The sequence below is a fragment of the Rattus norvegicus genome, chromosome 13 (assembly GCF_036323735.1).
Source record: "Rattus norvegicus strain BN/NHsdMcwi chromosome 13, GRCr8, whole genome shotgun sequence".
Classification (NCBI taxonomy): Eukaryota; Metazoa; Chordata; class Mammalia; order Rodentia; family Muridae; genus Rattus; species Rattus norvegicus.
The window spans coordinates 76,046,755-76,062,081 of record NC_086031.1 but is presented as its reverse complement, the minus strand read 5'-3'; the positions used below and the strand labels follow the sequence as shown (position 1 = coordinate 76,062,081).

The 15,327-nt window shown below is 43.6% G+C and overlaps 1 protein-coding gene across 6 annotated transcripts in view; it reads right to left on the bottom strand.

Annotated features, from left to right (window-relative positions):
• Positions 1-4,500: 4,500 nt before the first annotated feature.
• Positions 4,501-15,327, bottom strand: part of Slc9c2 (solute carrier family 9, member C2 (putative)) — a 73,449-nt gene continuing 62,622 nt past the window's right edge. For all 6 annotated transcript variants that reach the window (XM_039091392.2, XM_039091388.2, NM_001402392.1 and 3 more), the window contains 6 exons: positions 14,769-14,900; positions 11,551-11,736; positions 10,537-10,621; positions 8,985-9,040; positions 5,012-5,074; positions 4,501-4,657 (listed from right to left, as the gene is read on the bottom strand). In XM_039091392.2, the coding sequence (XP_038947320.1) occupies positions 5,039-5,074; positions 8,985-9,040; positions 10,537-10,621; positions 11,551-11,736; positions 14,769-14,900 (495 nt within the window). In that variant the 3' untranslated portion in view covers positions 4,501-4,657; positions 5,012-5,038. The remainder of the gene's footprint in view (positions 4,658-5,011; positions 5,075-8,984; positions 9,041-10,536; positions 10,622-11,550; positions 11,737-14,768; positions 14,901-15,327) is intronic.

Sequence of the window (15,327 nt, the reverse complement as noted above, 5' to 3'; positions counted from 1 at the left end):
ATTCTCGGGATTCTTTACTCTGTGCCTTCGCCAGCATTCTGCCCCTCCATCCATCACAGCGCCCTGCTGACTGGCTTTCTTTGAAACGAATTATGTGTTGGTGACTGCAGGGTCTCTGCAGGGTCTGTGATCAGCAAGGTAGTGTCAGTGTGGGCTCCATGCTAGAATGATAAACATCTTTTGTAGGTTTCCAAACTGAATCTTCTGTTACCCATTGTGGAGAACCATAAAGTGGGGAGAAACTTTCAATTCTGTACTTTCAGTAAATAAAGCAGGGGAGGTGGGGGGGGGGGGAGAGTTCTCTATAGGAAATCCATGGTGAGTTTCTATCAAAGTGGGCTTCCAAGAATGTGTGGAAGACAGCACATGTACTTCCTGGAGTTTCCAGGTCTGCTCTCTAGTGATCTGTGAATGTGAACTCGCCTTATGAAAGACAGGCAGTGACATTGTTTGCCACTAAATGTCCTAAAGGAGTGGGTTGCCATTTCTAAATTCTGCTGTGTGAGGTTCAACAATAAAATCCTGATTAGAAAACTGTTGTCATGTTTTAAAGTACTATCTTAGACTCTCGCTGTAACGGATGGGCGTGCTTCCTTCTTGCTGAGATTGGCATGGGTATGACAGATAAATCTTGGTGTGAACCAGGAGCCACTGAAGGACAGAATTCCTACATGGATGTTAGGCCAGTTCCTTGGGAGTAGGTATGCAGATCACCAACTTCTAACTCAGGTTCTCAACTTGTGAGTCATAACCCCTTTGGGGTTGCCGATAGCCAATGGGAAATATTTATATTACAGTTCATAACAATAGCAAATTTAGAGTTATGAAGTAGAAGCAAAAATCATTTTATGGTTAGGGGGTCACCATAACATGTTGCAGCATTAGAAAGGTTGAAAACCACTATTCTAATGGTCATATAGTCTAACCTAATGTCTTAGCAGTATAGTGGGGCTTAAAGTAAGGTAGTGGTATGTTTTGTTTTTCTACTCTGAACTTTCTTTCTAACTTACACTGGTACTAGTCAGAGTAGAAAGGTATTATGGGTCTTAGTCTAGGTTGTAACACAGATGCCATGGCCTGAACATTGGATGTTTATTGCTATGTGTCAAGCTGGAGAGTTAAAATCTAGGCAGTGGTGCATCCTGGGTCATCTCCCTCTAGTTAGGTGCCTCACTGCCCTCTCTTCCTTTACACACTTGATTACTTTGGTCCTTGCTTTCATGGGAAGTCTGGCTTCCAGTTCCTGTTGAGGTATTTCTGCTTGTGTTTAGGATACTGTCTTGCTTTTGTAACCCAGGCTGGACTTGAAGTCATTCCTACTGCCACAGCTCTTGGGGGCTCAGACTGCAAGAGCCACTACCATGCCCTATGCTAGCAACTCATGACAAAGTTCAAAATCGAAACTGCCGTTGTTGATCACTCAAACTTGAGTCTTGGGTTGACTGGCCAAAGGAATGTCTGCCATTGAATTCGCAAACTCATTTTTCCCTCCTCCCCATAAACATGTTGATCCTCCTTACTCAAACTCCCAAATCTTGGTATTTGGACTATTTTGCCCACATTAATAATGTCAATATAGAAATGCTTTTTTTTTTTAATTCTGCTAAACAGTTTTGAAAATGAGACTCAATCCAAGACTTTACCAAATACAAAATACTCAAATAGTGTTAGACATGTACAGGACAAGAGTGATCCTAAACACATTTTTAAATGCATTGTGAATGGGGAGGGTAGATTTTGGCCTCAATTATTTTTAGAATGAATTTCATTATTTTGTGGGGTTTTTGTTGTTTTTGAAACTGAATTATGGCTGTAAGAAACAGGGAATTGGCTTTTTATTTTTTGAAACAGGAACTCACTATGTAGCCCAAGCTAGCTTCAAACTCTCTGAGGTTCACTTGCCCCTGACTCCTGACTCCCCACTGCTGGGATTAAAGGTGTATATGCCACTGCCCCGGCCCTAGAGACAAGGACTTGGAGGTAGTTCCTATGGCTCTTCCAGAATTAAATGCTCTTGGTAGACCAGATAGCCTTCTAAGAAGATCACAGTGATGAGCTGAACCCTAGTCTTATCAAAGTCGGTTTCATCTTCATCCTCAGAGGTCAGCAAAAGGAGAAGGTGACAGTTTAAATGACAGAGTCAACTGTCAGCTCCTACAAGCAGCACCTAGGCATGGCCTCCCTTATTGTCCCTTCTTGTTGAAAGCCATGCAAGTTATGAAGTGCTTGCCATACAGTCCCCAGTGTGGTGCTTGTAATCCCACCATTGAGGTGTCAGACAGGTGCATCTCTAGGTCTCCCTGTCCAACCAACTCAAGCTAATCTGCAAGTCCCGGTCCCATTGAGTGATCCTGTGTGAAGATAAGGTGGTCAGCTTCTGAAGAACGCCTAAGATAGTCCTCTGCCTCCGCTTGTATGCATACACATACATTTTAAAAAAAGAAAGTCATTATCACCCTCTTCTGATGGACAGGTTCAGAAACCAGTGGTGAGTGATTACTTCTTGCCTGTGAGGCACAAGAGACTCCTAGGACATTTTTAGAATTTACTTTTCTTTCTTTCTGTTTTGGAAACAGTGTTGTGTAAGTTGGCCTTGAAATTTTGATCTACTTTTACTTCCCAAGTGCTAGGATTCTAGGTGTGAGCCACCATGCTGGACTTCTAAAGTAATTCTTTAGCTGAACTGTAATTAGCAGTGTTTGGGGAGGGGTTGGTTGCAGGTGTTTTGGGGTGAGGGGAGTGTAGTGGCTATTCCTGGTTGTCAACTTGACTCTATCTGGAATGAACTACAATCCAGAATTGGAAGGCTCACCTGTGATCCTGCTCTTGAGGCAGGGAGATACAAGTTTTTAAGCTGCATCTTGGCATGGAGATCTTGAGGCATAGTGGCTGTGAATCCCAGGAGACTAAGGCAAGGAGCTCTCTGAGTTCAAGGTCATCTGGGACAAAGCAAATCCCAGACCCCGGCATGGTGGTACACACCTTTAATCTTGGCAATACCATCTGCTGGAGACCTACATAAGGACTCCAGCAGAAGGAAGACTTGGCGAGCCTGCTTGCCTTGTGGGACTAAGCAACTGCTAGATCCTTGGACTTCCATTCACAGCTCCTGCTGACCATTGGTGGGGAGTTGGACTACAGACTAAGTCATCAACAAATTTCCTTACTATATAGAGACTACCCATAAGTTATGTGACTCTAGAGAACCCTGACAGGGGGTGTAGGGGGGTGAGATTGTTCTTTTCTTTTACTGGATGTGATTTTTAAAAAAAATGCAACCACAGAATAAAGTTGAACAAGTGAGTAACAGAACAGAGAAAGAAAAACTAGTCTTTGATAATTTCTACCGTCAGGGAACTGTCCTATTTGGGGTTGCTTTCTAGTTATCTGAAGTGCAACACATTCTGTATACATTGAAGTGCCATCTTCTAATCATTTCATCTCCATGCTAATATGCATCCTAAGCGAGACCATAAAGCTTATGCCTTTTCTAGTGCATCTATACCACCAACACTTGAGTGCAAGGTTAAATGTGCACTCAATATACTGAGCAGTCCAGTAAAATGAGAAGTCGAGAGACTGGGACCACAGAGCCATATATAGAGTCTAGGTACTGCTGACAGGCAGAATAATACTATTGTCACCAATGTCTGTTCCCCTCTCAAAGGCAAAGGTACCTGTCCTTGTTTCTCTACAGTAGTGATAAATCACCCGGACCAGAAGTTAACAGGGGGAAGGGGGAAAAGGGATTATCTCATTTATGGTTCTAGGTTCCAGACCATCATTTTGGGGAAGTCAAGGCAGGAACTGGTCATGCATGTCACATCCACAATCAAGAGCAAAGAAGAGTAAATGTGTCTTTGTTTGATGCTTATATTTTCTCACCCTTAAGCAGTTCAGAGCCCATGAAATGGTACCACCCCTTCAACTTTGGTTAATAGTCAAGACAATCCCCACTCCAAAATTGCCCATGGACCCACTCGATCTAGCTAATTCCTCAACTGAGATTCTCTCAAGTAACTTCTCTGCTGTGGCAGGCTGACAATCAAAACTAAGCAGCCCTCCACGTAGTTTGAAAGCTCTTTTATACCACTCCTGAAAAGCAAGCAGACCACCAGGTGACACCAGTGTTTCGAGGTCGTGAGAGACCAAGGCCAAGGATGAGTGTGGGTAAGGCACAAGAAGGGGCTTGGTCTGCGACACCCTTGAGCGACAGCACCAGACATATCGGATCAGAAAAATGAAGCTCTGTGGTCAAGTCCAGTCAGGTTTCAGCAGTGTGCAGCCACACCTGATATTTCCTGACACACTGAAGCCACTCAGGACCTGCCCTGAGAAGGTTTGAGAGCTTCCAACTTTTTCTCCTATCTGTCTGTCTGTCTGTCTGTCTGTCTGTCTGTCTATCTACCTACCTACCTGCCTCTGTCCTTGTTTTCTCAAAACTATAATATATTCTCAGTCTGGTTGAAGTGAGAAGGAATAATGGATTCTGAACAGTTATTCATTGACCATAACATCCACCTTTATTTGACTTTGAAAAGTAAAGCAGAAAGTTCCATCAGACAGGACTGTGCATCGTGAGAATGCAGACTCCTCCCACACTGAGTTTTCAGTAACCAAGACTGTAGGGCGTTTCCCCAAGTTCTGCACAGTTAAGCTAGAGCGGGAAGATACAGAATGTCAGAGAGGCACGAAGTATGGCAATTTCACAAGTAAAATCTGCGAGTGAGGTAACTGAGACTACCACATTAATCAAGCGTACATCTATCTCATTTGCCAACTTACTCTGTGATGGCTTGGGCCCAGCTAGGGGAAGAGTCCCATCACTAAGTTTTAAGGGATTTTATATTGTCCTGAAGAACTTTGAGCACCTCACGTATAATGCAGCTACTAAAGATCTGAAGTGTTTGTGGTGGCCCATTAATCACTTATAAAGTAAATGCGGCAGTGAACACTTGGAGCAGTTTCTAAGTTGGCGTCATTTGTGCTGAGCTGTCGAATCTGCCTTTACCTGACTCCACACGTCATAGCTGTCTCGTTAATATGTCTTTCTAAAGAGGTGTCCGCCTTCAAACTGCAAAGGAAAGTCAAAAATATGAACTCTGTGAAAAAAGCTTCTTACCAATTAAATGGAATCAAAAATTAAGAAAAGGTTTCTATTTTATTATCTGGCACATTTTCCCTTAAAAGAACTTATTTACTAAGGGGCTCTGAGTTACTATATGATTAACATGTATATTTCTAATTTGTATTTAATCATTTGCTTTTATTTTATGTGCCTGGGTGTTTACCTGCATTTATGTGTACTGTGTGTGTGCCTAGAACCCCTGGAATTGGAGTTAGAGATGGCTGTGAGCTACCCATGGGGGTGCTGAGAACCAAACTTGGTTCCTCTGCAAGAGTGACAAGTGACAGTGAGCCATCTCTCCAGCCCCATCTATGTGTATTCATATACTATAAAGAGAAACTGCATTAATCTTTTTGTTTTTGTTTTTGAGACTGTTTCTCAGTGTTACAGTTCTGACTGCCTTGGAACTCACATTGTAGGCCAGGCTGGCCTCCAGCTCACAAAGATCCACCTGTCTTTGCCTCCCAAGTGCTGGGATCAAAGGCATGTGCCACCACCGCCTGGCGGGAGCGTTTAATTAGCAATTGGCACGGCATAAATTCAACTCTCAAAGGTGTGCTTTAGAAGAAGAGAAGCGCCATGAAATTTAAATTCTAGTTAGCTTTATGGGTGACTACAGAGTACATGGAAACTTTTTCCATAAATTCGTAAGTGGGAACTTTTTAGAAAACAATGGGGCCTGTGGGCTGGGACTATGACTCACTGGTACTATGCTCCCCTAACATGCTTAAGGCCCCAGGTTCAATCCCCCAGTCTTACAAATAATAGTGATAATGATGAACCCGGAAGAGAGGGAGAAGTAAGAAGCACAGCCGTTTGATGCTCAGGATCTCTCTCCGCCTATGAAATGGGGTTTCCGTAAGAGAGGAGAGGAGGACCCTAGAAGAGCCACCTAAAAACAGCTGAGCTGGTCCTTCCACTGGGGCTACAGAGATGGCTCAGTGGTTAAGAGCATTGGCTGCTCTTCCAGAGGTCCTGAGTTCAATTCCTAGCAACCACATGGTGGCTCACAGCCATCTGCAATGGGATCCGGGATGCCTTCTTCTGGTGTGTCTGAATTCAGCAACAGTGACAGTGACAGTGTACTCACAAACATGAACTACTGCCCATGACCTTGATGGCTGCAGCTGCCATTTCTTCAGACAAGTGCACTGCATATCACCTTCATCATAAATGTAGGTGATGGGACTCAATTTTCTCTTAAAAGAGCATTAGCGTGGTCATCTCCTTGAGGATGGGGTATGTGTATGTGTGTGTGACTTTTGCTTAGAGGACATCTAGTCATTAGAAATCAAAATGAGGCAGGCTATGAAGACCCTTAAGGCCTGTCCTTAGCACCCATCACTCCTATACCCAGTCAACCTATCAGATCTGTCTGCTCATCCACTCCACCCAGAGGTAGGCATTGTTTCAAAAGAGCTATTAAGAGACTAAACAGAGACCCTACCATCCTGAGAGTTGCAGACAGTCCCACTACCTGGGCTCTATTCTGTTCTGGCCCAGGGTAACAAGTACCTTGCCTTCACAAATCTAGGCGTGGCTTCTAGCACTGCCTGAACTTCTCCACATCAGCTCTGGCAGCTGAGGAGATCAAGGAAAGTGAGCACAAAACTAGACATGGCTTGAAAGACATTTCAAAATTCCTGGGTTTTGTTGTGATGTCTGTGACCCTCAGCAGTGATCAGCACCTCAAGGTATCCCTAAAAGGTGTGAAAATGGCATTTATGTCTCAGTGGCAACTCATGGCTACCTAATTGGATCCATGGCCCATTCAACAGGGGAGAAATCTTGCCTGTCTGATGGTAAACTCAGTCAACTCCACGTAGGTAGTGAGAGATCTCTGAGGAGAGCCTACTATTGCCAGTTTCCTAAACAAGTAAAATACCTAACTACAGGGCTGGAGAAATGGCTCAGTGGTTAAGAGCACTGACTGCTCTTCCAGAGGTCCTGAGTTCAATTCCCAGCAACCACATGGTGGCTCACAACCATCTGTAATGGGATCTGATGCCCTCTTCTGGCCTGCAGTCACATATGCAGGCAGAATGCTGTACATAAAATAAATAAGTAAATCTTAAAAAAAAAAATACCTAACTACATTCTAAATACGTGTCTTTATAACCACAGGTAACTGTAGCTCCCACCCTTCATCAAAGGACCTTCTTTTGCAACAGACAGGGACCATTACAGAAAGTCACAGCTAGTCCAAATGTAAAACAACTGAATCTGAGGTACAACCTTCACCCCCCACCCCCACCCCCAAGCGGACACATCTACAGTACAGTCCTTTATGTCTGAGGCTCAGGGAGCATCACTGAAGATGGCTACAAAGATTGCTATAACCAGGGGAACAGAAAGAGTGCTGCAAGGTCATATCCTACACCCACGAAATCTCAACAATATGGCAGTCTGAGCAAGACCTGAACAATGACACCAGTGGGCATGCCAACGTGAATAGAAAAATCACCCCTAGATGTTATACAGGCAACTGCAAACTGCTGAGTCAGGGAGAATCAATCTTCCCCAGAGAGAAACCCTAAATAAATGGTTATCTAATTCCAAGCAGCCAGCCCCCCAAAAATATCCAGATAAGCAGCACCAAATGGAGTCAGCAACAGAACTTGCATTTTTATACTTATACACACACATACACACACACACACACACATACACACACATACACATACACACACACACACACACACACACACACACACACACACACGTAACAACAATAAGTAAAAAAATAAGAGGCCATGAATTTGAAAGGGAGGTAAACAGAGGAGTGAGAGATTGAAGAGGGAGGGAGAAATGATGTAATGATATTTTAATTAAACTAATACTTTTTAAAGTGTCTGGGTTTGCCTTTAAAAACCCAAATAAGTTTGCCATCCTACTCAGTAGCATTTAATATAAAACTGTTACTTTAAGGAAACTAACAGTTAATTTGGATGATACTCTAGGAAGACGCCCATGATCAGTCTGTGACTTCACAACACTCCCCCCACCAACTCCTCCCCTTCCCCACCACCCCTGGCTTTAGAGGCCTGGCTGTGCGGACTCCCCAGTAGCGCACTCCAAAAGGGAGAAGTATGAATGCTTAAGACAGCTGTGCTTAGATCTGAGCTTGATGGATGTCCCTCCTCTTCCCACAAAGAGAGGGGAGAAAACCTGGGTGTGTCAGCTGCACATGTCTATGTTGTACATGTGTATGTGTACTCATGTGAATGACACAATGCCTGTGCCCAGAAGGGAAGCAGAAGATGATGTACTCAGACCTCTCCCTTGTCCTGTCTCCACTTTTTATTTACGTACTTAATTTTTGAGACAAGGTCTTTTACTGAGCCAGAAACAGATTTTAGAGGGGCTAGCTAGTGAGTCCTGCATTCCACCTCTCTTCCCTATTTACAAGCCCACAGCAGTGTGCTGCCATGCATGCTGTTTGTAGGCGGAGTTTCTAAACTTAGGGTCCTCAAAGATTGTAGAGGAAACACAGTAGCTAATGAGCCATTCATTGCCCCAGCCCTCAAAATTACACGATTGAAAACAATGTTTCCGAATTTTAGTTTTTAAGTAATACGGATTAGCTTGGTCTCAATTAGACCAATGCTGTGACCTGTAACAAGGCGTCTTTTCTCACTACCTGCATTTTGCTCCCTCACCTCACTATTTATCAGTGTATTTATAGAAACAGGGTCTCATACAGCTTGGGTTGCCAGCTCCAGGTCCCCCAGCTCTGCCTCCTAAGTGCTGGGATTACAGGTGTGAACCACCACACCTGACTTGTGCAATGTCTTTTTAGCTATGTAGATTAATAGTCACAATAAGGAAAACCTATCCCAAGTGCCCGGTTTATTACCTCATCTTTTCTTTTCCAGCTGTAGTCTTTCTTGGTCGTTCGAAGACCAGTGCTGACTGAGGTGAAGAGGGGGGAAAAAAGGAATATTTGAGTAAAGACATCAGGAGGTTTGGAATACCAGTCTGCTCTCTCCACCTAGGTCTTCTCTTCTTCTTCCCTTTTCCAAACAGACTTTACTTTCTTCCCCTGGAGTTTTGTAAATAATCTCTTAAAGGCCTACCATATAGTCCAGCAATCAGGTCCCACAAACAACACAGGCTGTATCCAGGCAACAGGATACACTGTGGATTACAGAGCAGAGTGCCCACTCCCACTACAGGAGTCGGTTGATATCTCACTGACAGTTGCCATCTACAGGAATGAGGACTGCATACTGCCAGACCATCTACCTTTTCTATATTTTTCCCATGGCAACTTATTGAAAATTTTCAAAGCAAAATATGTATGACAGCCCAAACTCAAGGAACTAGTGCCACCATTCGTGAATTTTGTCTCAAGAACATTAATGCTTCCTTTGGTCTAGTATCTTGCCAGGGGGTGCTGATGAAAGAGAGGTCTCTCAAACTAGCAACTCTTTAAGAATTGCATAGTTTATGGGTTGGGGATTTAGCTCAGTGGTAGAGCGCTTGCCTAGCAAACACAAGGCCCTGGGTTCCGTCCCCAGCTCCGGAAAAAAAAAAAAAAAAAGAATTGCATAGTTGGTACTGGAGAGATGGCTCAGTGGTCAAGAGCACTGGCTGCTCTTCCAGATGGGTGGTCCTGAGTTCAATGCCCAGCAACTGTGTGGTGGCTCAGAACCATCTGTAGTGAAATCTGATGCCCTCTTCTGTCATGCAGCCATACAGAAAGACAAAGCACTCGTATACATATTTAAAAAAAAAAAAATAATTGCATGGTCTCATGCACCAAAGCACTCAAGTCGACTCTGTCTGTACTCAAGTTGGGACAGGTGAGATGGTGCTGTGATTGAGCCCAGCAAGTCAGGGACAATGAGCACAGAATGAAGTCCCTGGCTATACTGTGTCCAGATCAAAGCCTTCCTACCTGCTATTCTCTGTATAATCAGTGCTCAGCAGCATGGTTAAGAATTGCACCTATCGATCACTGCAAATTACTTAGTGACCTTCAAAGCGTAACTATGCAAGCCATTGAACTTGTGCCTGTGACTGCAGCTTCTAATACTCAAGCAAGGTGGGTCAGACTCCCTATTCCCTTCAGCTACCGGAAACGGACCAGTTTCCCGTCTCTGCCTGACCCCACAGTGGGAGTCTCCCCTCTCCCCATGTCAACAGCACCCCAATATCTTTTTGTGGCTTACCAGAACTTGTCAGCTATCAAGAGTATGGAGGGAGGGAGAGAGGGGAGGCAAGAGCCACATGGATTTTAAAGTCTGGACCTTGGTCTTTGATAGATGATCTCCCAAAAGCAAAGTGACCCCAGTATGGGCCCAGAGTGGGGAACCAATTCCAGTCACCGTTCAGAGAATTTTGCATTTGTTGAAATGCTTCACAGTTGTTTTCTCGTGACTAACTGGCTATCTATTATCCCTTACCCACGTCATGGGAGGTCGCATCTTTTTTGACAGGCTCAGATGTCGGGATTACAAGAAGCTTGCTTACATCTGAAATTCCCTGGATCTGAAGGCAAAAGAAATAAAAATTTGTCAAAAGAGTATACATCTAATCCCTTAAGTGGCTGTTTCCCAATCGTCTTTGTAAAGGCTACAAGAAACACACTGAAACTTAGCGCCAGGTCTCCAACCTAAGCTGCGCGTGCGCGTGCGTGCATGTCTGCCTGTTTTCTTGTGTTCTGAGTCAGGGGCTCATGACTTAGTCTAGGCTGATGTCCAAGTTGCTAACGTCTCTCCCGGACAAACTGATGGGACTCCACCACTTACCACACAAATCCAGTCAGGCCCTATCTTTTTACTTTGAAATCCTCTTTCGTGTTGTTTCAAAGAAATCCTAGGCCAGAAAATTGCCTTTTGCATGTTTACGGAAGCCAAAGCAAAAACTTCTCCTCCTTACTTATAACTGGACTAGAATACCTCCATTTGGAAAGAAGGGAATGGCTAGCAAGTCATGGCTTACTTTTACACCTACAATGAAGATCAACTAATCAAGACCAGCCTTCCCACTGGACTCCAGGAAGCAAGGAGCAGAACCGTGATTAAGCTAGCATCTCTAAATATGAATTGCTCCATTTAGTCCTCACATTAGCCTACCAACAGGGCTGCCTGCCAGCATCCTCATTGCATTAAGTAGCAAACTAAAGGTCAGAACAGCTAAGCTGGGGGTTGGGGATTTAGCTCAGTGGTAGAGCGCTTGCCTAGCAAGCGCAAGGCCCTGGGTTTGGGTCCCCAGCTCCTGGGGGGAAAAAAAAAAAAAAGAACAGCTAAGCTGCGTGCGTGATTCCTGCATCCAGTAGGTGCCGGTCTTAAATTAAATTCAGACTCACAAGTTTACATTAAAATTAAATGCACAACTAACTGTTAGCCTCTGAGCTTTAAAAGCGCCTATGGAGCACCATGCAAAGCAAATGGCTTTTTAGAAATCATGCTCCTTACCTGCTCACACGACTTGGGAATAATGCAGGGTGCGACATGTGTTTCTTCCGTCTTGCTGTTGATCACGTTGCCGTACACAAGAATAATGAGTTTCATATTCACGTGATTAAGGGTCATTTCATTATAGCTTGACAGAGTCTCCACATAGGCGTGATTGAACATCACACACTTCTGAAACTTTAAATCCTACAAGGAAATCACACTGTTTAAGTCTAACAAGCATATACATGATGTCAAGAAGGAGACAGATGCTCTGCTCTGGATGTCAGAATGCACATAAATCCGGGAATCTACAGAACTTAAGAGTTTAGCCTGGCTTCTTCCAATGACTGAATTTGGTTGCCCAACCTGATGAAGGAGGCATCATCGGCTTCACCGTGTGATCAGTTATGTGCTATTGGAGTTCTAGGCTTAACCAGACTGAAGACTCATGGGTTTCTCCTGCGGGTAAGCAAAGGTCCCACGGGACAACTGAATAAGCAAAAGTAACAAAACAAACAAACAGAAAGCAAGCAAGTCACTTCATCTGGGCCATACACGATGGCTTTTTTTTTTTCTTTTTTTCGGAGCTGGGGACCGAACCCAGGGCCTTGCGCTTGCTAGGCAAGTGCTCTACCGCTGAGCTAAATCCCCAACCCCACACGATGGCTTTGAATCATAGACTTTGGAACTGAACAGAATCTTTGTAGGTGGAATTGAGTCCCGTCTCCTAAAGGTCTTACTTGATGTTCTAACCTTTAGCTTCATAGAATTTGACTTCGTTTGGAAGTAGGGCTACGCAGATGCACTTGGTGATAAGGCTATGTGGAAGTAGGAAAAATCTGTAGACAAACTTGGATACAGGGAGGAAACTGTAAAGATAAAGGGACCAGGTACAAGCCAAGGAGACAACCCTAGAGCAGGTGTTTCCTGTTGGCAGGAGCCAGCTTTGCGTTCAGGGGAGCCCTTGGTTGTCAGTCACTGGCAACTGTGGTGATTTTCTGTGGGGCGTCAGCATAGCCGGGGCACCAACAAATGTAAGAAAAGTAGCAAACATTTTATCTATGATTTTGCAACAAAGATGTAGAAACTGAAAGTGTACTATTTAGGTTTGAAAACGCATGCATATTGACTGACATAGAGCAGGATGGATGAGAATATTATCTAATGCTTGTCTGGGGTGCTAAAAATTCCTGACTGGTTGTCTCTTTCATGGGATTATCAGAGGGAAATAATTCCTAAAATCTTTGTACTAATGTTCGATACTTCTGTTGTTGTTGTTGCTGCTGCTGCTGCTGCTGTTAGTATTTTAAAACAAATCCTAGTTCCCTCTCCTTTCAGACTTTCACACCGAAAAAATACTTGTGTTTGTTTTATTTTTGGTTTTAAGACAGAGTCTCAGTCTGGAATTGAGGTTGGCATGTTGCTCTTGATCCTCTTGCCTCAATTTCCCTACCCTCAGCTGAAAATGAGGTTTTTAAAGCATTGCTTACCTAGTGACATCATTAAATACCTAATAAATAATTATGAACTCCTCGGTATCATCTAATAGTCAGACCACAATCAAGTTTCTCAAGTTGTATAAAGTATGATTTAAGACCCAAAGTGCTAAATTTTTTTTTCTGTATTTACATTTTTTGATCTGGAGCAGTCACTTGTCTCCTTCACTGGATTATTGGGGAGAAAATAAAATTAGTTTGTTGCTAGGCAGAATAAATAAGATTCTGAATTTATCTTCTGGGGTAGGGAGAATCTAATAGATATTCCCTGAGGAGTAAGACTGGGGAACTAATGGTTAGTGATGTCAACTGGAAAGAATCTAGAGAGGTGGTCCTCTGGGCATGCCTGTGAGGGTTTGTCTTGATTATGTTAATTAATGTAATATTAATTAATTAATGAATTGGTGTAATCTTCATTGTGGGTGGCACTGAGTAGAGAAGGGGGCTGAGCACTGATTTGCACTCATCCCTCCCTGTGAACCACCTGTGAATGTCGTGTGTCCTGCTGCTTCAATTCCTCTGCCTTGACTCTTGCCATAATGGGCTTCACTTTGAACCATGAGCTAACCATCATGTTGCTTATATCAGAGTGTCTTATCTCAGCAATAGCAAAATTAAGTGGGTTGTGGATAAACATTACTGCCCTGAACATTTTATATCTGACCATTCTTATTTGCATCATGAATTTGCATGGCTTGTGAATCAAAGCATAATTATGAAGGACAGTTGCCCTGCTGTCCAGAAAGTCCAACTTTCCTCTCTGGAGGCTCATTTTAGACTAGCAATTGTCTTACTCTTCATGGAGAGACAATATAAAAAGCGATTTTAGTCTCCTTACTCTAAAATTTTCCGGAGAGTTATCACCATCGTGTTGTAAATGAAACCTGGCTGGCGTAGAGGCCAGATTCTTTTTAACCCAAGGTTTATGGCTAACCAGTGAAAATTGTTGGACTTTGGGTCTGTCACATCCTCAGCTTCTGAGTCATGGAAAGAGTGAGTATGAATTCCAAGTGACATACAAATACAAGACTGCAGATGCTGGTCTGGGGACAGACTTGAACCACTACTCTTCGGAGGAAGAGTTCATAAACCGGACTTAGTCATCTCAAAGTTCTTGAAAGAACTAAGAGATATCTAATTAATTATATGCTTTGCTTTGTAGGATCTTCCTATTTAATATTTTCTAATTCATTTTTTAAAGGATCTTTCAGGTAGCCTGGAAAAATTAACTGCGACAAGATTGTTAATGGCACAAGGGATTCAAGATGAGACAGTAGTTAAAATGCTAATAGTCAAAACTCATTTTAAAGAGTCAGACACCACCTGTGAGTTTGGATGTGTTTGGCCCAGGAAGCGGTACTATTAGGAGGTGTGACCTTGTTGGAAGAACTGTGTCCCTGTAGGGGGTGGGCTTGGAGACCCTCCTCCTAGCTGCCTGGAAGTCAGTCTTCTGTTTGCCTTTGGAATAAGATGTAGACCTCTCAGCTCTTCCAATGTCATACCTGCCTGGATGCTGCCACGTGCTCCCGCCTTGACGATAATGGACTGAACCTCTGAGCCTGTAAGCCAGCCCCAATTAAACGTTGTCTTTCATAAAAGTTGCCTTGGTCATGGTGTCTGCTCACAGCAGTAAAACCCTAACTAAGTCACCACCTTCCTTTCTATCTTTGTCTGAAAAATACATCTGCTGTATCAACAGTGGTACATACCATTCATTTATATTCTATTCATATAACTTACCTCACCAGCAATGCTTGATTCAAAATACTGATTTGCAATGCTAAGAGCAAGCTTGAGCCACATTTTATATTCTAGAGATGGCCAGAAGACATCAAAACCTTCATATAAATCCTCCAAGGAGATGAAGAAGGCCTGGAATAACAAGGGGCCGGGCTACAGACAGCTAAATTACAACCTGTCACTAAACAAGATGGCCGCCATCTCTCAGAAAGCCAACTTACAACTCTCTGATGCTCTAGTAGTGATATAATACTCTAATATTTAAACGAATTGGCATTCAAAGTGGGACCCGACACCATTACTGAGGCTATGGGGCGCTCACAAAAAGGGGCCTATCAAGATTGCCCTCCGAAAGACCCAACAAGCAGCTGAAAGACTCAGATGCAGATATTTGCACCCAACCAATGGACAGAAGCTGCTGACCCCTTTGGTTGAATTAGGGAAAAGCCGGAGGAAGCGGAGGAGGAGGGCAGCCCTGTAGGAAGACCAGCAGTCTCAATTAACCTGGACCCCATAGATCTCTCAGACACTGGATCACCAACCAGGCAGCGCACACCAG